The sequence below is a fragment of the Macrosteles quadrilineatus genome, unplaced genomic scaffold, assembly GCF_028750875.1.
Source record: "Macrosteles quadrilineatus isolate MER2022 unplaced genomic scaffold, UCM_ALF_1.0 Scaffold_7__1_contigs__length_78375512, whole genome shotgun sequence".
Lineage (NCBI taxonomy): Eukaryota > Metazoa > Arthropoda > Insecta > Hemiptera > Cicadellidae > Macrosteles > Macrosteles quadrilineatus.
Genome location: NW_026542600.1, coordinates 35426196 through 35449795, shown reverse-complemented (window position 1 = coordinate 35449795; position 23600 = coordinate 35426196). Strand labels below are relative to the sequence as shown.

Genomic DNA, 23600 nt, shown 5'->3' with positions numbered 1-23600 from the left:
CCGGTTGAAAATGTGACTATTTAATACACAAAATTGCTTAAAGTGTTTTAAGATGGCATTTGTTACACCCAGATCTAAGTAAAAATTTGTTTAAAGAACTTGCAATGATGAAATTACATCGTGGAGTGGTGCCTGATATGGTGGTTTGTCGGAATAAAGGTTTTTAGAAAAGTAACTTTGACCAGACTTTATGGTAGGAAAAAATATTGGGCCTAGGGGTGCCCAAAAGCTAAATCAGACCCTGAAGACTAATAAGTATTGAAAAAATGATATGAGAACTCGTCACTGAATAAGATAAGCTGGTCCTTTAAACAGGTTTATTTATTGAAAGCCTCATGATCAAAGACAGTTAGGTCCAGGACTCTTTCAGGATTGAACCAGCAACTTTTCGGACCAGCTAAGCACTATCTACTCAGCTCTCTAAACGATGCTGTAGCTACCTTGAGGACGGTGTTTCCGATTGTTTTTTCTGCGAGGAGGAGGAGGTTCATCATCATAATACTCCTCATCTTCGTACTGATCATCATAGTAGTACTCGTAGACAGGCCGGCGCCTGCGGTAGGGTCGTCTGCGCCATGGCCGCTGAGCTGGTGTTGTTGGCGCGGGTGTTGTTGTTGTGGTAGTAGTTGTGATCACTATAGGAGGAGAGGTTGACGCAGCCTTGTAAAGAGCTTCATTCCTGGAAAACAATAATGAACCTTATTTAACCTAAGTTATTCCAGATTTTAGGGATTGCCCATTTTAACCAACCCTTTGAGTTATCCGACCTAGGTCCGGACCCGTTAGGGTCAGTTAAGAGGGGCTCTACTGTACCCGCGTCCCAGCGAACCCGCAGACTAATCAAATTTTGATTTGGATGATTCGGTTTTACGGGTTTACTAAAATATTTCTTTGAAAATGTCAGAGTTATTCTGTAGGTTTGCTGCTAAAGGGAAGGTAATAAAGTGTGTTTGTAATAAAATTTCAATATATTAGTATGAAATGCAAAAAACTGCCAAATTTGACCAAACATATATCTATAAACAAGCAATCTACAACAGTTTACTTATTTATTCTCTATTAGAATAGTATGAACATTTTAAATTTACAGTATTTAAACTTTTCTCCGTACTTGTAACCATTTAGCGTACAACAACTTCAATATACTAAATTATTTGTTTTTAAAGCTCTACAAAATGGTTTAGGAAAACATTGCAAAGTTTTATGTTTTGATGGTAAAAATGGGAAACCCCCATTTTTGCCCTATAAACACCATGGAATTAGTTAGCATTTTTATTGGTAGAATATAGCTGTTTACATTGGTCTATTAGGTGTTTCATTTATATAAATTAGAGATCTGCGGGAGAGAAAATATTGATAGTTACCTTTGGAAAAATTTGGGCGAATTGTCACAATCCACTTCTGACACAAAGTGACATATGAATGTCCTTTGGTCAAAAGCTGTGTAGTTGGCACAGAGAAAATCATACCTTGTGCCAAACAAACAGTGGTGGTAAACCTGCAATGTCAATACAAGTTAATGGTACATTGGTCAAAAGCTGTGTAGTTGGCACAGAGAAAATCATACCTTGTGCCAAACAAACAGTGGTGGTAAACCTGCAACGTCAATACAAATTAATAGTACATTTTTGTTTAACAACCTTTTATGTCATTTAGTTCTGTTCAATTGATAATGTTGAACATTTCTACTAGTTCATAAAGGATAAATCAATAAGAAATTATGTTAAATTAAACCTAAGTTAAAACCTTTTGTTCTAAGACATTTCCTTGACTGTGCTATGCATGTAAACTAGTGTAACGGCAATAAAGCATTCTTATTCTTATTCTTATTCTTAACCGTCACTGTAATTGATACATTTTAACTTTCCATCTATGAAAACATAAAATCAGGTCCTTTTTAATGTACAATATAGCTAAATAATAATTAACAGAACAACAAATCACATTTTGTTAGTTTTTAACTGCAGATGAAAAATTAAAATGTCCACCTTACTACAAGAATACCATTGCCAACTGTTTTAAGTACTCATTTCTAATCTAAACTTAATTGTATTTTTATATTTTGCTGTATTGGCACAACTGTAACTATCAGTAGTGGGGGAGCCTCGCCTGTGAGTCTCTTCCTTTTTCAATTTTGGGTTTAATAAAGATGGCAGCTTTGAGTTAATTGAAGATGTTTGTTTTATTTAAATATATATTCACCACAGCCTACTTTAATAATAATAAGAACAGAAGAACATTCGCTACATGGCGCTGCGGACAGGATGTCTGCAGCTCAAACAAAACTGTATGAGTTGCCTAAACTCTACCCCAATAATTCCTCTCCTTACAGTTCGAGTTAACATATTGCACAGTATTCTACACTTCTCTTCATAATGAAACTTTTATGAGCATTATGTGATGCATTTAAATTAAATGTTCATTAAAATCATTATATGGTACATAAATCTTACAATTTTGCAATACTCGTAAAAATCTTATTTTGCAACTCTTAACTTTTGATAGCGGTTGATCCTGAATGGTGTGCAGGTTAATAATTCGGTTAGTTTTTCTTTACGCTGTAGCAAAGACAGCTGTTTTCAAATAACTTCTTGATCAGCATTGTACGTGTTATTAAATTTACGGAAAGTAAATAAAAGAAACGTCTTATAACACTTAAAACATATATTTACGCTTATACTGTTACTCACAAGACGGTAAATATACAAAAAAGATGGTAAGTGGTGATCGATTTCGATTGGAGTGTCCAATCGAAATCGATCACCACTTACCATCTTTTTTGTATATTTACCGTCTTGTGAGTAACAGTATAAGCGTAAATATATGTTTTAAGTGTTATAAGACGTTTCTTTTATTTACTTTCCGCAGCTGTTTTCAATACATACATTGCGGGGCTTAAGCAGTTCTTTTTATACCTACAGCAAAAAATAATGAACTGGAGCTGAGGATATCAGCAGCTGTACATTTTTGTTACCGGTAGTGAATAATTTCCTCTGTGTCTTTATTATCCTGTTTATCCTGTTAGGTTTTCTGTTCTGTTGGGGGATTAATACCTATAATGCATGTAAAGAACAGTAAATATATTTAATGTCAAAACTGGGAGTAGATGGAAACCATTTTAAGGCTAATTTTTAAAGGTACAAAGTGGAAGATTTTGAGAGTATATTAGCTTAAAGAAAGGTTCAGTATATTAGGAAACATAGTATATCACACTGGCCAATCCTCACTTTTCTCGTTTAACTAGATGATCTTGTGTCAAAAAAAGTAATTTAAGTAGGAAATATACTATTTAAATAAGTCAACATAATAACCTGACACTTGTGTGGCACACTGGCGTAAAATCCATCATGGAGATCGTCACATTTGAAATCAATGTCTGCTGGGACCCCGTTGTAGAAAGGGTAACTGGAAAGGTTATAACCATTGAGCTCCCTGGGAAGGTTGGGGTCATATATGTAGTCTTTCTGTGGGTTTCCTGTGAGCAGGCTCTTGGGTTTGGTGATGGTGACATTAGTGGGAGATGTAGCGTTGCCAGCTTCATCTGTCTCTACTGTCACTACCTGAAACATCAGTTTAAAAAATGTGATATTGCACTAGAATAAAGAGTAGAGGTATCTCTGGACCTGTTTATATTTTGTTTCAATGTGATTACATGTGTTTCATATCTTAAGTGGGAGACAAATTTAAATTGTCAATTTCCCCAAATTCGCAACCCAGTTTCTCCATCTAATCATATAGATCCAGGCCATAATTTAAATGTAGAAACATTTTTCAAAAATTAAGTTCAAGACTAACTTACTTCCTTTCTAGGATATCATTCTAAAAAAAAAAAAACATTTAAAAATATGTTTCCCAAATATTTATTCTAATTTAGCTTATAGGTTATGCCTTTATGGTTCAACCACAAAAATAAGGATGGTTTACTAGAGCTGGGAAAAAGGGCCATGATAATGAACTTGGGGGGATAATGAAATTGGGGTATTACAATGACGAATCTGGTGCAAGTTACAAATAAAATGTCAAAAGATAAATTGAACGAGTTAGGTATTATTAACAGTTTGTGGAGAGTATACAGGGTGGTAAAAAAGTCCCAGGACAGTTAAATATTTTAAAAAATAATGCAGATAGAGCTACAATACTTGGTACAAAGTTACAGGGCATAAAACTCTATTTTAACACTTATTCAGTGATCCAATAACTCTTCAGGGGGACGGCCCACAAAGAGTCGGAAGAAAATCTTAAACTGAAGCATAGGTCAATATGCACATCAAATTAAAGGTATTTTTTAGTATAATACAATACCGCAAACCGCACTTCAATAGGTTGATCCTGCGCAAAATGACAGTTGTTCAAAGATTCATTTAATTTACATTGCTATTATACGCTTACTCATCCGGGGGCACAGCCCTAGGAATTGGAAGAAAATTGTTAACGTAAGCATAGGTCGATATGCACATCAAATTAAGGGGAGTCCGAGGTCCTATCTTTAGTAATGTTAACTAAATGTCACTTTTCTCAGGAGTTAGAATAGGTAGGATAGTGAAACTTGGTATACTTTTATATTAACTAATTAACTAGACACAGAAACATGATTTTTCATTTAAAATTAAAAATAACTATTGTATGGGTTTTTATAGATTTAACAAAAATTTGTTTCAAAAATAAAATTTTTTTTTTTTTTTACATGCTTCTACTAAAGATATAATGAATTCCTTATGTCTGTGTTTAGAATAAGTCACTAAGACTACATGGTAAAAATTTCACAGCTGTATGTATTACCAGTCCTGAAAAAAATGACATTAAAGTTTAAAAAAGTAAAGTTGCGGAAATCGGCAAGAAAAGCCTCCAAGGGTCAACCAAGGGTCTACTAGTTTTACCTTTAAAACGTCACTGCAATGTTATGGAAAATATATTTTTTCATACATTTCTAGGTTAGTAATCAAAAATGTAAGTATACCATTTTTAAGAAGAAAAACTGTGCTATAAAAAGAACATAAAAAGTAAAAATTGAAAAAAATTTTAAAAATTCGACTTGGACTCCCCTTAAAGGTCTTCACTAGTAGATCACGATGCCGTAAATTCAAGCTCAAAAGAATGCCTGGGTAAAAAATTTTAGTCGTTCAAAGATTCAAAGTGGCGGATCCGAGAAATCTTTGAACATCTGCCATTTTGCGCAGGATCAACCTTTTGAAGTGCGGTTTGCGACATTGTATTCTACTAAAAAAGACCTTTAATTTGAAGTGCATATTAACCTATGCTTCAACTTAAGATTTTCTTCCGACTCCTTGTGGGCCGTCCCCCTGAAGAGTTATTGGATCACTGAATATGTGTTATAATAGAGTTTTATGCCCTGTAACTTTGTACCAATTATTGTAGCTCTATCTACATTATTTTTTTAAAATATTTGACTGTCCTGGGACTTTTTTACCACCCTGTATATTAGATACATTTACTATTGCATACCACTATTTAGATAACTTTAACTGTTAAAGCCTCTCGTACAAAACTAGACATAACAAATTCGTCATTCCACTGCATGAAAAAACAACTTATGTAGCTCAGAAATTCTTAAAGCTTTCCTGATTACATTAATATTAAAAATGAAGAAAATAATATAACAAAATTATAAATGAAACTGAATAATTATCTGATAGGAAAATCCATGAATTCTTTTCCAACCCCCCCCCCCCCCGCAAGGAATTAAAATTGATTTCAATTTTTTTTATGAAAACCTATTGCTTATTTTTCTCTTAATTTCCATAAAAGCAAGTTTGTTAATTTTAGGTACGGTACTAGTTAAGTTTTTATTTGCACCTTTCAGTATGTGCTCTATAAATGAAGAATTTGACTTCTAAAACAGTGTAGGTAGGGACAAACAACTGTGGAAACTACTGAATAACAGACAGAAGAACATGACTCAAATTCTGAAAAATTGCTTGCTCTGACATTTGTAAACTTCAGTTTTGTTTAAACAGATTTAGGAATACAATATAACATAATACACCTTTTAACACTTCTTGATGTATTTACACTTATATATTGTAAAGGCTTAAGAAAGTAAATTTACACATAAACGATGTCATGATGGCAACCAATTTAAACTATTCACACTGTATACAATTATGAATGAAATCCATTATGTATTATTTAAAATGGGTAACTTTTTATTTTAGAACACAAGATACAAGTTTGGCCCCCCTGAAAAAGAAAACTCCTGCACATGCCCTTGGGCAGTAAAAATGTTAAAGAGGCAACAATATCTTAATATTGTGTTTGGCACATACCTCCTCCACAATTTCAGTGGGGTTGAGTAGAGCAGCCTTTGCTTTAGCCTTCAACTCTGCTACAAGAGCTGAACCCCGCAAACTCTCCGATTGGCCCAGCAGAACTGCCACTCCTGCAATCAGAAATACATCATATTACTGTCCAACACCACTTTAACCTAAAAAAGTTGAAGTAACACCTTCTGATCTCTATTTCATAATAATGATGCTTTACATTGGTTGGATGTATTTTTTTTAATTTATCATCGGGTCTTGGTTCTGTATGTTAATCAAGAATTTCAGTCTTCCCACCCCACAACACAACCGAAGCTTGAGACAACACTGCCATTCTTCACAGTTTTTGCCTCTACCTCACAGAATTGGCATAGGTCTTATTGGTGCAAGGTTTTTTTATCCTTTGTATTCCATATGTGCAGTCATCATACCTAGAATAAGATGACTGATATGTTTACTTTACTGTGGTATTGACTATTGGGATCCATTTCTTCCTACAGGTTTTTGTTAGTTTCTTAAGAAATTCCACCATGCTTGCGGCCTCAAATAATTCTTTACCCAATCCATGATGAACCACACCATTCCTCCTCCACACAGAACCTTTATTTCAGACTGACTATCTGAAAGGGTCTACAGTTATGTTGTCACTGTTACAGTATCCATACTATAGTCCTCGCCACCCTAACTTGAGGCAGTCCAAGGCGGCACTAGATATACGCAGCCTTGGGCTGTCTCAAGTTAGGGTGGCGAGGACTACATATACCAGTATTAACACTCTTGTTACATGCAGTATGTAAGAGTTGTACAATACGAGGAGTAGCATAGCAAGTTCGATCAATTAGCTACATATGCTAGAGGATAGCTTGTAGTCATGGGCGAGTGGACTTGTTCATGGGTCAGACAGTTGTTGAGCTTCTAGTGCCAGTTATACTTTAGTATTATTGTTCCCATCCCTAATCCACTATTTGTTAGTTTTTCAGTGTGGAATAGAAACAGTTATAAAATGTGTTGTGATTTATATTTGCGATAAACCATGAAAGTACAGTAGACTATGCACTAAGTCTCGAATGTTGATCCTGTGAAAATCTTGTTTTAATGCGAAGTTGGGGTTGATAGCAACAAATTCCCTTTTGGATCGATTAGCTCACCAGAACAAACGTACTATGGCTACCTCAGAATTGTACCTATATCCATTATTAGATCAAAACCACGCCGGACTCTAAAGATCGTCCCAGAATGCCAGAACAAAGTAGAGAGGAAATCGATTTGTCATGAAGGTAGAAGGTCAATTGCTGACGATATGATGGCAGAACAATAGGTGAGGCTGAGAGCAGTTTCGTCATAGATTGTGTCAATGGAAGACCAAGAGCCGGCGGCAATATCTAGCTGTGCTGTCACATCTCGTGTACCGTTACTGTTTTCATTCAAGGCCAAGGTCGACTTCTGTTTTTTTATAGCCTTTATCAAATGCCATGTTGCTAAATAATTGCTCTTAAATCGTCTGATCTCTAAGAGCAAGTTGCAGAACAATCGACGATCAGTGTTCGTGTGGAAACCTAATTGTAATGTAATGTTACATCTATTGGAGCCAATCACATATTAATGACACTATGTCGATAAAACTAACAAAATAGCAGATATGTTGAAAATGGTTATTTGAATGATATAGTTTTATTCAATTTCGATGATGGTTTTATCGACTTTGGAAAATATAGAGTCATTCTTAACTTAAACCAACTGAGCCTTGCTGTATGTGCGCTGTGTGCAAAGATATAGTTTTGGATTGGATCGTATGCGTATGTAGACTATAATTGTAATTTGGTTGAATAAATGAGTAACTAAACATTTCATGAATGTTATAGATAGAAACCTATTTATAAGTATACAGTAAATTTTAAGTTTTTACTGACCATACAACAGGATACAATACGCAACTGTGTATGGGTTGAGTTGCACACCTTACAAGATCTGTGCGCAACATGACTTACAGTTGTGTCGAGCTTTTGCTGTCAAAGAAAAGAAGGCGAGTCACATTGATTGGAAAGTTAGTCAATTCCTTAGCTTGGCCCCCTGCTCCGTAGTCGTACACAAATACATTGTTTCACATTGCAAGGTCCTAATAAAGTTCGGGAACGGCATTTAATTTTTTGGCCATTGCAGACAATGCCACAACGCTTTGCACATATGTACTAGTAAAATTTCCTTTTTGAAGCAAATATAATTTTTCCGTCATACCGGGAACGACAAAAGGAGTCGGAAGAAAATCCTTTATTAGAGCATAGGTCGATTAGTACATTAAATTAGAAGTTTCTATTATGAGAAGGCCCACAAACCTGATCCAATCTAACAAGATTCTTAACCAAATCGGTGTCATTTTTAAATTACAAGGAATAGCAGCTCTAGCTTCCCAACAACAAGTTAAAGTTCGGGGTTTATTACCGTTGTGATTTTGGCTGGGATAGACCCACGATTACTAGAAACATACCGGTATGGATCATAAACATAAACAAATGACGTTTTTGGCCCGAAAGTAAACATTATGGTAAACATTATGTTTACTTTCGGGCCAAAAACGTCATTTGTTTATGTTTATGATCCATACCGGGTCTTTCCTAGTATACGTGGATAAGCCTTGTTTGCGGAAATCACCCCCCCCCCCCCCCCCCAACCCAACCATTAATGTAATGTACTACTCGACATATGCTCCTGATTACTTCAGACTCCTTGTGGGTCGTACGATGGAACAAAATAGTAGTTATTTGCTTGAAAGAGTATATTATTTAGGACTATTCCGATAGACTATCGTCTGCAATGGTCAGAAAATAAAATGTACTCCGGGGCTTTTTGAGGAAATTTTGTAGACGTCCCAAAACCCTCTAGTGCTCAATGAACCCTAAATGAAGTTATAGTAAAGTTTAAATGAAAGTTATCATCATCACTCAGTCCAGACAAATTTGATGAATTTTCCAGCTCCATTAATCGCCAAAAAATTCAAAAACAATCACACATAGTGATGTTTTAAAACGTCCCAACATAATTCAAGTGGCAAATGTTAGTTTTAATAAGCACAACATTAAATGTGTTAGCTTGTCCACATAGATTGTTTATATTTCAATATTGAATAAATGTAACAATTTAATGGTAGATTTTGTAACACAAACAAACTTACTTAAGGCTCTGTTTATTGACACATATTAAATTGAATTCTGATAAAAAAGTGAATTGCCCTAGTAAAAAATCTTCGCGTAAAATTTACGAGCTGTTTGAATTATATCAATATTTTTTAATCCAAACACTTTTTTGTTGTTTTCGTTGCACTTCATAACCCTTAAAAAAATTTCTTACTATACTGTATTGTATTAGGAATAATATGTTTTTACTAATCAATACATGCTCCTGGGGAAAGAAAGATAGCTTGGATTACACTTGTCCAAACTACGGATGTAACTACACACATGTAACTGAGGCTATAACCTAAATTCTAAATAAATATAATAACAACTATGAACAATAACTATGATATAACGTACAAATTTCATTGTTTTATACAGGGAAACTTGAATTTGAGAGCTACATGTATAATATGAATAAGTATTAGCACAGAATACCTCACTTCCAACATTTTAATGCACTGCATGTTTTTAAGTAGTTTAGTTACTTCGCGGTTGAGCTTCAAACTGTATTGTCTATACTTTGTTCCAGACAGAGGTGGTTCTATGGTATTAGTTACATGAAACATTACAGTCATCAAGTATCGTCGTTTACATTATGCCGTTTGGGTAGTCCCAAATGAGACCTAGATCCTAGTTTGACAGGTTTCAGGGAAACAATTGACAATCCGTAAAATAGTCCCGAATTCATAGCGCAAATACGGGAAGTTGCTACATTACAATACTACTCCACGCCTATTTATTAGAAAACATTTGGTAAATTTCTCCGTTTCATGACAGGCTTATGAAGAAAGAAAAACTACGTTTGTGTGGACGTCGTAGCAGTGCTCCCAAGTACTCATTTAATTTTTAACTACTGTATTGTATTTACACCGGAGGTGGCTCAGGTGGCTACAAGTAGATGTCCTGTGTTATAAGCAATGGTATTTATAAGGAATATAATAAATCAGGCCTAACTGGTGCTTTTAGTGTTTCTGATTAGGTAGAATTATTTCAGTGAACTTAACAAGGAGAAAATTTTATAGTTTTCGATAGTCGCAACAACATGTTGAAGAATAAAGTAATATAAGTAATTTTACAGATCTCATTTCCCATATTCACTCATTAGGCTGAACGTAACACGATTGCCTCTTGTTTAACAAAGGAATTTCAATTCCTTTTTTACCCGGGTGTGCAAGCAATGAAGCAATACTCACTAACTCGATATCACGTTGCTTCGGGTATGCATTACTTTCATAATAGTTGAGGCTAGTTTAGAATTACACAACTTGAGAGGCAAAATCGTCCGACAAATGCAACAAAACTGGAATGTTGTTAAAACGCCGAAACACGGAAACTAGCGAGCGATGTTGAAACCGCCGCGTCGGTCGACCAGACCAATCGACTGTTTCACATATTTGTAGCTCTTAATTGGGTAGCCAATCTCCTTTTACTGGGTTTATCTACTGTTGAAACCGTTCCACAACTCGTGGCTCTATTCTACCATGATCGGTTATTTAACGCTTGATCCATAGAGGGAAATAATCAAAAAGATTATTTTTCATTCAATTTGGAGTATTTGAAAATCCTACTAAACTTTCAAAACACACACTGTTTGGTTAAAAAATAAATTAACAAATCCTATTATCATAGCAGGCACTAATTACGGTTTTCTATATTTGTTAATAAAGAGGATAAAAAGGTACCCGCGTGCCCGTTATTAGCCTACCATGGCCTACCGTACTCAAATTATGATCAAAAGTATCACAATAAATAACAGTATATCATCATGATCAGTATTGTCAAATTTTAGTTTTGTTTGTTGTTTGCCAACTGTTCAAAATTTACATCAACAGAATTTTACATGACCCTTAAATGCCTTCACTACCTAGATTTTTGAATCCAAACACTTTTTCGTCCCTGTTAAAAGGACCGAAACAAAAAACGATTTTACATTATTATTTTTTCTATTTGCAATAAACTGGAAAGAAATGGGGGATACACGTTTCCCGATTCCCCCCATCTACCTGGTCAAGCCGTGGTGTTTTTCTTTTGCTATTTCTACCCTTTTAATCCCTACTAATTGTTGACTTTTCACCATATCGCAGGGTGGGGATTAAGTTTTGTTTTTGCCTGTCTCCTGAGTCGAAGCAGATGTCCAAAAAATGATGGTGTATATGCCATATAATGGAACTTTATTAAAATGTCAAATAGCTACAAACAACAAGACCATTTGATAGTAATGAAAAACTAGCTGGTTGTTTACACAGGTACTATGATTAACGGATTAACGGTAACTTAAAAAACATTATTAGTGCTATTAGCGTGGCTGTCATGTTCTAGAAAAGAGTTAAATATTGGTTAAGATAGTGAACAATCATTGTCATAAAAATGTTCACGAATACAGCTTGGTTCCAGTCTACGGGTAATAACTTTAAACCTGTAGTGAGGTCACATGTAAAGGTCAACAGCCCAGCACCTGTCTCACAAATACCAAGGTGATCTGGGTAAAGCTGAAACAGACTATAAATCTCGCATTTGTTTATTTAGATGTTTCTTTTTCAGAAAATACAATTGAATCATTAATAACTCTTACAGACTTTGCCTTCGTGCCAAACAAAACACAAGTAAATATAAATTGTATAAGAAATTACTCTTTGAAGATGTCACGCTACGCTTTAAGTTTGTTAACCCTCTACAAGAACAGGTAACGTAAAATGTGTTGTTAAAACTGTAAAAAATATTACGAAAACTGGGTATACTGTATCAATGTTCAAGTAATATAATGTGCACTTTTCTATGTTCTGGTCCGGGATTGTTTTCTATTTTACTTCAGGCTAGACCCAAGGGGGCCGCAGCATTATCACTTAAATAAATCCATTGATTCTTGGGGGGATTTAAATCTTTTAATCATTTTTTAAAGGCTTTACTTCGTTGACTGTGTAGTTAATTGTTCTTATGGACGTTGGATACAAGAAGAATTGTTATCCTATTTCAACATCTGAATAATTTTCAAGTGAATTTAATATTCGTTTACGCCTGAGTGAAATGTCTTACATTTTATAATAAATCTCAAATTATGCGCTTCACTCTTTATCTTAAGTAATATTATCAGAGGACAGGCCTCAGTACAGTTTGCAAATAATCGTTTTATGAGCTGTTGTGGTAATTTAATGTTGGTAAAATAACGAGAAATAAAACAATAAACCGGAGGGAAGTGTGCCTGAGTAACATTAAGACAATTTGAAATGTTAAAATGTAACAGTAATTTGAATTTGAATTATTGTGTTTGTGGTGTTATATTGCATCTTGACATGGTAACAGCTGTTCATATAATATTTGGTTTTAACACATCAACATGGAGAGCATTTTGGAACCTTATTTATAAGGGTTAACAGTGTGATAAATTTACCTTTTGTTACTTAGTTAGCGTAGAAAATAGTGCAGTACAAAATATAGGCCTAGGTTCGCCACATAGCTTTTTCAACCCTCTCTAATTTTCCGACCTCTATTTCACCTTGGCCAGAAAACTATGGCTCTTTTTGGAAAGTAATTTTAGGACCTGTTGGTGAAATATACTATTTTAAAATTATAAATCGTTCGTGAAAACAGCCGGTGAAAACATGAGATGGATTCTAAATCATTCTTAAAACATCCGTAGTACTCTAAGTACAACCCAAGAATTAATTATCAATTGCCCCAGAAATCAAATAGACTATATCGCGTAGAACATGTAAAATGCAGTATATAGTAGTGTCATAAAATTTATTTCATTTTATATTTTGTACAAAGATGTAACATTTGATGGTCTTTTGGTCTAGTTTGTTTTCAAAATAATTTTACTTTTAGCGTTTTATTTATTCTATAGACTTTAAAACCGAGTTATAAAATAATAGTTTCATAATTATATAAATAACAGAGTATTTTTATAACGCATGCAAGTGCTGGGATTGTACTTATTTGCACACAATGACGAATCGCTCGAGGACAGCAATCTAAAAAAGTATCTTTTACACGTTTCAAACGTTATCTGTTTAGATTAAAACTATTGACTTTATTAAACCAAATACAGGGTGTCCCGGAACTCTCTACCACTAATTTAGGGCATTTTTTCTAACTAACAAATATATCTAAAGATCACATTTAAATTGTCCGGAAGTCCTTAGTTACTCACACAGCCGCCTTTTTTTCACTCATTCATTCTTTTCTTAAAAGTGGTTAAAGATACAAAATTGAAACTTTGCACACACATTTATGAAAACTAGATAAAGCTACAAAAAACTATGAAAAATTTACAAATTCATAAAACAAAATGGCGGCCATTTAAAATTGTGTTTCTTAAATAACTCAAAAACTGTTTAGTTTACGGAAATCTTACATGAATACATTTTCTAAGGCAATTAAATAAAAAATCGAATGACACCTTGTTTTTTAAGATTGGACGAATATTAAGTAAGATATGGCAGCTTTAGTGATACGTGACCGCTGGATGCATGCACTGCAACTAACTTTCAGCGGTCTATCTCAGTTAAAAACTGTAAAAAACAGACAGAATTATGATGATTATGAATTATGAATTTTTTTACCTGTTTTGCTATTCGTCCAATCCTAAAAAATAAGGTGTCAATCGATTTTTAATTAAATTTCCTTAGAAAAGTTATTTTTGTAAAATGTTTGTAAACTCAACAGTTTTTGAGTTATTTAAGAAACAATATATAGCAATATAATTTGTTTTACATATTTGTTAGACTTAATTATAAAAAACAAACTTACCCGCTAGTAGTATCCACAGCCTTGCTTGAGTGTACATCTAGAATTAAAACAAATTATTTCAGTGTTTATATTCAATTAGTTATACACGTAATATTCTAATTGGCATTGTACACAAATTGAAGAGCCATATTGAATATATTTTATTTAGATACGAGCTAGCCCTCAATCCTTAATATTGTTTTACTTTATAGCAGTCAAAAGCGGGCCCACATTGAACATGTTAAATGCATTCGTCTACAGATTACAGGTTTTGGCAGATTTAACTTACATAAATATTTCTCTTTCCTTACAAAGTAGCTTATTTAGTGTTCCAGGTACGCTTTAGTTTTTCATTCAAGTTTGCTATTCTTAAACAGCCTTGTATTCAAAATGAAAGTTTTACAGTTCAATAATATAAATTTAAAAATCTCATGGTAAAATCTACTAATTGCCCGTTCGTGATACATTTTATACACATAAATATATATATATATATTTTATTTAATATATATATATATATATATTAAATTAAACCCTCATATTGGTGTAATTAATACAAATTAAGCAATATATAGTCCCTTTTAAAACAATATTCTGAAATGAGCTGGAAAAACATGTTATTACGTGTTTTCCTGCTATTAAAGAATCGAATCATGAAAATTGGCCAGAACTATTGGTGGAGCAATTGCAGTAGTTCCAGAACATTGTTACGAACAAACAGAATTATCCGCTCCAACAGTGCAGGGTGTCTAAATGTCTTCCGAAGCCTAGTCACTACAGTGACCTCATTGATTGATGTAAAGTCACATAAAACTATCAAACTAGTAATGATATACAACACGACAAAATGTACTGCAATTTAGGACAGAAACTATGTATACAATAACGAAAGTCATGTAATAATCGTGCAAAGTTAAGTCATGTAATCAAATATTATCGAGTTAGATGTTCCATTATGTTCTTTTCCAATTGTGGGAAACTAAACTTAACTGCCTCAAACATTTTCAAAATTGTTTATGTATGACTATACTGTACACCATACATAAACATACCCATATACATACATACATACATATATATGAGTAAACATAAACTCTGAGGTTGTACTTTAAATATATTTGTAGCAATATTTTGACGGCAAATTTATTCATAATCGTTATTTCTTCTTTGTGGATTGAGGTATAGTAGACAATATTTAATCGTTTTGCGAGTAACAGTAAGATTGTAGAATATTTGGTTTACATGAATCTCCCTAGAAATTTTACTATTTATTCTTAAATAAAATTGTTTTATTGTATATAAACTACGACATGTGTTGTATAATGTATTCATTTCCCATAACCTTATCGTAATACTACACATTTGTATGAGAAAGGAGGAATGCAGGGATTTAGAATGTAGTCAAAATCTTGGAACACGGAGTTACGCATACTTAAACATAAGTTGGTACAACAATTAAATAATTATAGGGTGGATAAATTCCAAACAATTGGGAAGAAGGAAGAAAAATAGTGAAAATGAACAAAAATCCAAGAGTCAAACGGGGGGAAATTTTGGATAAACGAATAAGTGGCCAAAGGCACGGCGAGACAGTTTTATTTACAATATGATTAATCTAGATCAACAATAACTATCAGGCAGGTCTTTAGGAGACGACCGCGAATATCTCAAATCAAATCAAATCTTGTAATGGGCCTAATTAAACAATAAGACATTTTTCATTAGTCAAGTCAATACAAAATAACCCATTCTATCACTAAATCTAATAGTTATAATAATTACAGTTACTGTTTAAAAATTTTAGGAACTATTGGACGTTGTAACAGGATATGTTTAGTATTCCCAATATCAGTTTTACAGTGTCTGTTTTTTTTTTTGTAATTTTCAAAGGTTTGGTTAAAACTTAAGAGATATTGTTAGAGTGTTAATCAGTTGTATTCCAATGTACAGTGTGTGCTTTTTGGAAAAAAACACATTTTTGTGTTTAGGGATTAAATGAATTGTGCAATGTGTGTGTACTTTATACAGAAAAGTCTATATGGAAAAGTTATGTAAGAAAATCAAAGATTCAATCATTTAAATGGATGGGTAAGTCAAAACTGATTAATTGTAAAATTGCTCTCTGTAGGATTGACGCTTTCAAAAGAACCAATCCTATCGTCTTCTTCTTAGATGTGACTAGTCCTCGCAGACATCTTTTGAATTTTAAAAACAGGTTTTGTCTTCTAGCTCTCAAATCTCCAAACTGCAACTGCATATGCTTATATGGAGATGGATGAGCCCACAATTAGCAGTTACAATAATTTTCAGTTTAATAATAGTTTGTCCCTAAAATGTATTGCTGCAACGCATCTCAATTTTTGGCTACTATCTTGGCCAATTGAACGATGCAATCACTTCGGCCACTATCTTGGCCAATTGAACTATACAATCACCTCGGCCACCATCTTGGCCAGTTGAACGATGCAATCACTTCGGCAACCATTTTCGCCAATTCAACGATGCAATCACTTCGGCCACCATATTAGCCAATTGAAAGATGCGGTCACTTCGGCCACTATATTGGCCAATTGAAAGATGTGGTCACTTCGGCTACTATCTTGGCCAATTGAACGATGTAATCACTTCAGCTACCATCATGGCCAATTGAAGGATGCGGTCACTTCGGCCAACATCATGGCCAATTGAAGGATGCGGTCACTTCGGCCAACATCTTGGCCAAATGAATGATGCGGTCACTTCGGCCAACATCTTGGCCAAATGAATGATGCGGTCACTTCGGCCACTATTTTGGCCAATTGAACGATGCAATCACTTCGAGTAGTAGTATATTGGTCAATCGAAGGATGCGGTAATCTTCCAGGGAGCATGATTTGACAATATGGCTGATGATGGAAAGTGCAGTGTAAGGGTTTGCTCTACCTAGGTGAAGAATCAACTGGGGTTTAATTATCCATGTTAGTATCTAACATGACTTCATAGTAACGTGCTTCATAGTGACTTCAGCGTCGTGCCAAGGATCCGAAAGCAGCCAAGGCTTATCAATGATCTCTTTGTTTTGACAGAGTTCAGCGTTCGACAACGACCACGGTTGCGTCCTGAGCTGCGCATGGTAAATGGTAACGCGGTAACGGTCTGGTCCCTTTACTTTTACCACCGGTAATTATCTGTTGTGAAACGTAATGAACCTGAGCGGATGTTATCTGCGAGCTCAGTTCCTTTAAACTTTCAGGTAACCAAGTTAATGCTTGAGGGTGAGAGAATGTCTAGGACAGCAAGGGGTCCAACGCTTTAAAGAATTCTCGTCGTACTCCAGTATAAACGAGTGTTTTTATTCAAGAGTTGCGGGGCTAAAGTAGTTATTTTTCTGCCTAGGCAAAAGGAGCTGAAGTCGAGGGTATCATATGCACACTCTTTTCACTGAAACAATTTGTCCACTGATTATCTTCACACAATAGCCTCAATCAGTAAATTTACAATTGTGTGTTTGTTTACTATATTGTTGATATATGAATACTATCGCAGTCGAAGTCATTTTATATCTATCAAACAGCGCATTACCTTATACAATAAACCACTATCGGCATGTTTACTAACATTTAAACGTAAATCAATAAGTTTAATTTATCATTACGTTGGCGGAGTAATAACTAATACAATGTTACGGTAACAGCTGTTTATGTATAAAATATAAATAAGGTGGACACTATTTTATTTTGGGAGCAAATTTAAATATAGAGTTAAAAACGTGCATTTCCATTTTTTTTATTGGTTAGCTTAACGGTGGAATACTACAAAAATTAATTAAATCACTTGGACAAAAAGTTTTTGATTTACAACCCTCATCCATTTTTACTTTTCCCCCCTTTGCATGGTATATGATGCGAGTACCATGCCTCACTTTAAATTAAAGTTTCCTAAAGGTTTCACTCGCTTAGCTTAGTCAAGAGCAGATTATTGTGTCGGCATAGGTGAGCACAGTGGGTAAGGGTTAATCCCCTTTCTTACAATGGAAAACGTTTTGTTTTCATCATAACTGAGCTTGAGTTTCGGGTGGATATATCCTTCAACCATTTTCAACGTGCAAACTTCAATAGGTAAATGTTAAAAATTTGCACCACAATAGCTTATCACTTTTTAATAAATTCTAGTAAGTTGTCAATACAGTTAATGTGTCTGTGTCAGTAGTTTGCTGAAGATCAATTAGAGTAAAATATGGTTTGATCTTGGCTTTTAATTTAAATAAGTTTTTATTCAGCGTAGGATTTACTCATGATTTGATTTTTACGACGCGGGATACACCAGTGTGCGTACTATGATGTGAATATGAGTGAATTATGAATGTTGAATAACCGAGATGTCAGCATTTACTGACTCATCTGGTTCTTTGGCAAAGACCAATCATTAAAATCCCAAAATGATCAAGGATAGCTAGGTACAATTTTGACCCACCCACAGGAACAGATAAATTGTCTTTTAGTAATGTAAAAAAGTCCATGGTTGTAGGAAATGACGAGTTAGAATTTAGAACGTGTTACGTTACAAGGCATAACTCGACATTTTCGTGCAGTGCTACTTTGGCGCTGTCTATCACCAGTCACCACAAGGACTGAGCCCTGCTTCACGAACTATACCAGTCCACTTTCACTCTTCGTAGCCACGACTGCGGACTGCGGCTGCGGCTGCGCGTTGCACGCCGAGGCGAACACGTCATATATTCGCCTGTTATGTCTTCTCCACACTCAGTCAATTTTGGTATCAGAGTGTTTCCATTAAATAGAACTACCAAATTATAGAAAAGATAACCATATGACGAGACGTCGATAAATTTCTTACTCCATTAGTGTACACGTTATATACGTAATGGTTTTCAAGGCGTTAGTATTTAAAGATCACTAACGTATATACATATAGGAATAATGGTTATACAATTGTTGTTTTTCTATCAAATAGAATCAACATAAAAGTTTTTGACAAATCGTGTGACTAGAAATCATTGAAGTTCAAAACATTTACTTGGATTACTCTTCTGAGATATAGTAGGAAAAATCCCTTACGTCGACATTTAAATGACAATAAATATTAAATAATTTACAAATTAACGTACATGCCTAGTGAATGGTTAGTCCATTATATGCCCTCTTAGTCAACTACGAGTCTTTTAAGTGTTTAGATTGTGTTATTTTTTTAATTAACGTTATACAAATCATACTGTGATTCATTTTGCAAGTCAACATGTCGTAAAATCAATAATGAAGCCATCCTCCTTTTTGCATACAGTCAATGTAATGTTTCTTGCAGAAATGTATAAACTTATAATAGCTGAATGTTGAAGAAACTAATGCTAATGAGAATAATACAATTATGAGATACTCGCTAATGCCTGTCACACTTTTTTCGTATAGTTAATTTTGTGTTTCTTAGAGGCTTTATAAATTGGATGACTTAGAGGACTTCACTATTGTGAGTTTCCTACCTACTACATTTCGTGTCTGCGACTGCGACTGATCATGTGGCCCATATGACGTTTCTCTGCACGATGAGAAGTAACATTACTGTCAAATCAGTGGACGGATAAATCTATTATACTTTTCTCTTATCATATCGGAGAAGTAAGAGAAAGTACGGTAGCGTTACTTGCAAGAAAGGGGTAATGGACTTGAATTACGAGTGTTAGAAAAGAAAATGTGTGCAATACCCAACGTCAATTACTTTAGGGCAGGTGTATGAGATTGAAAAAAATAAGTGCTCTGTGACCGGGCTTATTGAAGAAAAGTCACAGTAGCCAACTAACCATTTATACATCTTATGAGCCTGCCCACTTCGCGATTCTCTGAATATACTTAGTTTTGCAATAAATAATTCTTTTAAACATTGGTTTCAACAATTATTTATTTAAAACAGACGGGAATTGCGTAACTACCTATTTCAAGTGATGTCCGAGTTTCCGGGATCGTTTCAGTGTCCTTTCTTTACCTCTATAAGCATTGTTTTGGCAGTTTCCTGTTTATTTTTAAGTAGCAGACAGATTTTATTGGTTTCGTTGCACCTTATGGAACTTTTAGGAATTGGTAGTTTTTAAATTAATATTATACCATGCTGAGATTGATAAAATTCATGAGACCGTCAAGAAAAATGTGACTTTAACACTTGAGAAGAGAATTAAAAAGTAACTCATCAAGCGAATCTTACATGTAATAGTAAACTAATAATAGTGTAAGTATAGACATGATGTTTCAACAAATTGAAACATGTGTTGAAAGAGAGAGAGAAGATATAATTCCGAATATACCAATGGTATTGAAAATATCATTTATGTCAGTGTACGATTTACTATTTATGATTTTCAATCTTACAAACCTCAGACTAACCTCATTTCAATTTGATTGTTTGATTTAAATAAAATTATGTTCTTAAAAACATCAAATTTATTCCCTAATTTAAATAGCATTAGGTTTAGTAAGTAATGTTTGCTGATACAGATAAACTATTAAAGATTAGTTTTGGTGAAATTTCAATAGCTTTGTAAATTAATTAATTGTAGGCCTAAATAATTGTATGTGGTAAATACATTTGCCACATTTGATCAAAATAACCATAAACAAGCAAAACTACAACATCAAAATAGAAATTTTAAAATAACAGTTAATTTTTATTTTTCTCTGTAACTATTACGCGTACTATTAAGCGTACAAAACACTTCAGTAATCCCTACTCCATGGCTTTTATAAAGAAATTTCAAAAGTTTATGTTTGTATGGGCAAATATGGCAAAAAATATGTTTTACCACCTCAAACCACGTTTCCCATGGTCCGATCATGCTGGTCGCGAACTCGTTCGAATAAACTTAGGTTGATACGTTTTCAAATTGCCGACTATTTTAAATATGTTATGCAAAATTACACCAAAACCATCCATTTTACCAAAATTGCCACTACTTTGAAACTACTTCCAATAACTATTATTATGTGAGGTAACATTAGCAAAACACAATTAAGTTGTTACAATAAAAAGTGTTCTGTCTGTTCAAGTTGCAGACACATATTGTTAATTGGTAATATATGGCTGTTACAGGTTTCTCAGACATTTTAGATGAGAAAACCAAATCTGGGTTATTTGACATACCATCTCTATCAAATTTATTAACAAAAGGCTTAAGTTCTTCGGAAAAAATCTCACAATGAATTCGTACGGGACTTATTTACCACGCAAAAAGAACACTTCTTCAATTGTATAATAATATGCGTTTTATTTAGCCATAACATAGTGACGGGCAGCTCTAACTAGACTGTAAAAACTTTCTTAAATCATAAAAACCGACTGCCGATATTTTGAAGTATCGATATTTTGAGCCCGAATTTATTATTAGAAATTATTAAACCATAAATTGGTGTACGTGAAAGGTGGTTAACGGTACGGAAAACGAAAGCAAGCAATATGCAACGGGCCGATTTCATCATGAGACGCTGCGCGGCATGGCGGTAGACTTACCGTGACATGCATGCGTTGTTTCGCTCACGTACGCTAGATACAGCGTCTGCGTAGCGATGAGACTCCGACTGGGATACCGTAAACATTACCTATGCACATCCTGCTTCTAAACAAAGTATTAAACATGGCCAACATGGTGCGGCCTAATTGCGATGCCTTAATAACGACTCGTATAATAATAAAACTAAATATTGAAATAGTATTTTTAGAGCTAGGAAAGGTATGATGTTGAGTCTAACGATTACTGATACTACCAATTATTTCAATTTATTTTAGCTATATCTTAGTACTGAAAATAAAAATATTACCTGTAATTATGTTATTTTTCTAAATATGAATTTCAATGACAAAAATAGAGTTGGACCTACTCTTCTGGTAGGCTTACAAGTTCTACAGTTACTAAGTTGTTACAGCTGAAGCTATGCAATGACATTATCTTTGTTGTTGTTATGAAAATGACATCGCATTGAGAGTAAATAACAACTGTTTGGTCTCAACAGTTCTGAGTTGGTAAATAAGATTTGTTTGCCGTTATGACGAAAGTGTTGGCTACAAAAATCAATTGTTTTAAAATTTTCCTGTCCACTGCGGTATTGGAATCGACATCGGTTTTTGACAATGGTTCTCGATACCGATACCAATGTTCAAGAATGGGTTCCGAGAATCAACACATCTTATTAAGAAGTTCAGGGCTTGAATTCTCACAGTAGCCATGACAAGCATACACTTTATTTGAATTTAATGTATAATTTTATACAGGGAATTTTACGACACTCTGAAGACCTGCTTTCATTAAAAATAATTAATAGAATCTGTATTTACTCATCCAATTTTTAGCTGTTGGAATAATACAGTTTGAATTGATTTCCTACCTATATTGAACTAATAAACGACTACATTTTTTCAAACGTGGTGTTATTAGCTCATACCATGTCAAGTCTTATATTGACACATTACAATATAAGACACAATATAAGGTCATTCGCCTATTGGGTCTGATGATGATTGGAGTGTCCAATCGAAATCGATCACCACTTACCATCGTTTTTGTATATTTACCGTCTTGTGAATAACAGTATAAGCGTAAATATATATTTTAAGTGTTATAATACGTTTCTTTTACTTACTTTCCGTAAGTCTTATATTATACTGGATTTATGTTCGAATCTACCACGTTAGAGTCGAATGATAAATATACATGATATAGCTAGTCAATACGGTATACCAAATCGATGCTTAGATTACAGTGTCTGTCAATTTCTGAAATTTTCTGCAACTAGACTAAAGATTAACTAAGATCTAAAATTACGTACATTCATATAGCATAATCTTTTGCACTAGTCTCATAATAATAGAGTTCATGATAATGATGATTTGAACGTTAATACAATTTGTTGTCTTGCGTAACTAAACATTAAAAACAGCCACACTGTAGATGTTTGCGATTAACCTAATCTTAAGTAATATTTCTATTATGAAATATATCATGCTATTAAAATTTCCTTTTTATAAGAATGGATGTCGTCCATGTTTTGTCTAAAAGTTTTCTCTTACTTTCGTCACTAAAAATATAGAGAGATAAAGGAGGTATGAGAATAACATGTCGAATGTTCCCTAAGTCACTGTTGTGATTGTAAGAGTAACCTTTCGGTCCTAGCCTCAAGGCAGATTGGGCAGAGAAGGTAAACAGTTTCGACATCCAGCTGTTATTACAAAGCAAGGTTTTACAAACAATTTCTGCGGGAACCAGCCTTTATTGTACATTCAGTAGCCTATAGCTTATAATGGGAATTTTGTCTACGCGTATAAATTTTAACCACTTTGAACTGTTGATCGTGTTCTTGATCGTCATGGCTGTTCAAGTACATGGTGGTCATGGCTGTTGAAAATGTGGGTACGGATAGTACAGTAATTATAATTCGAGACTTTG

The 23600-nt window shown here is 34.1% G+C and overlaps 1 protein-coding gene across 1 annotated transcript in view; it reads right to left on the bottom strand.

Moving 5' to 3' along the window:
- LOC128997988 (uncharacterized protein DDB_G0283697-like) overlaps positions 1-23600 on the bottom strand; it is a 78152-nt gene that overhangs the window by 5606 nt on the left and 48946 nt on the right. Inside the window, exons 3-7 of the mRNA XM_054423882.1 lie at positions 14201-14237; positions 6285-6397; positions 3312-3560; positions 1365-1498; positions 441-679 (exon numbers count right to left, since the gene is read on the bottom strand). Of these exons, the coding sequence (XP_054279857.1) occupies positions 441-679; positions 1365-1498; positions 3312-3560; positions 6285-6397; positions 14201-14237 (772 nt within the window). The remainder of the gene's footprint in view (positions 1-440; positions 680-1364; positions 1499-3311; positions 3561-6284; positions 6398-14200; positions 14238-23600) is intronic.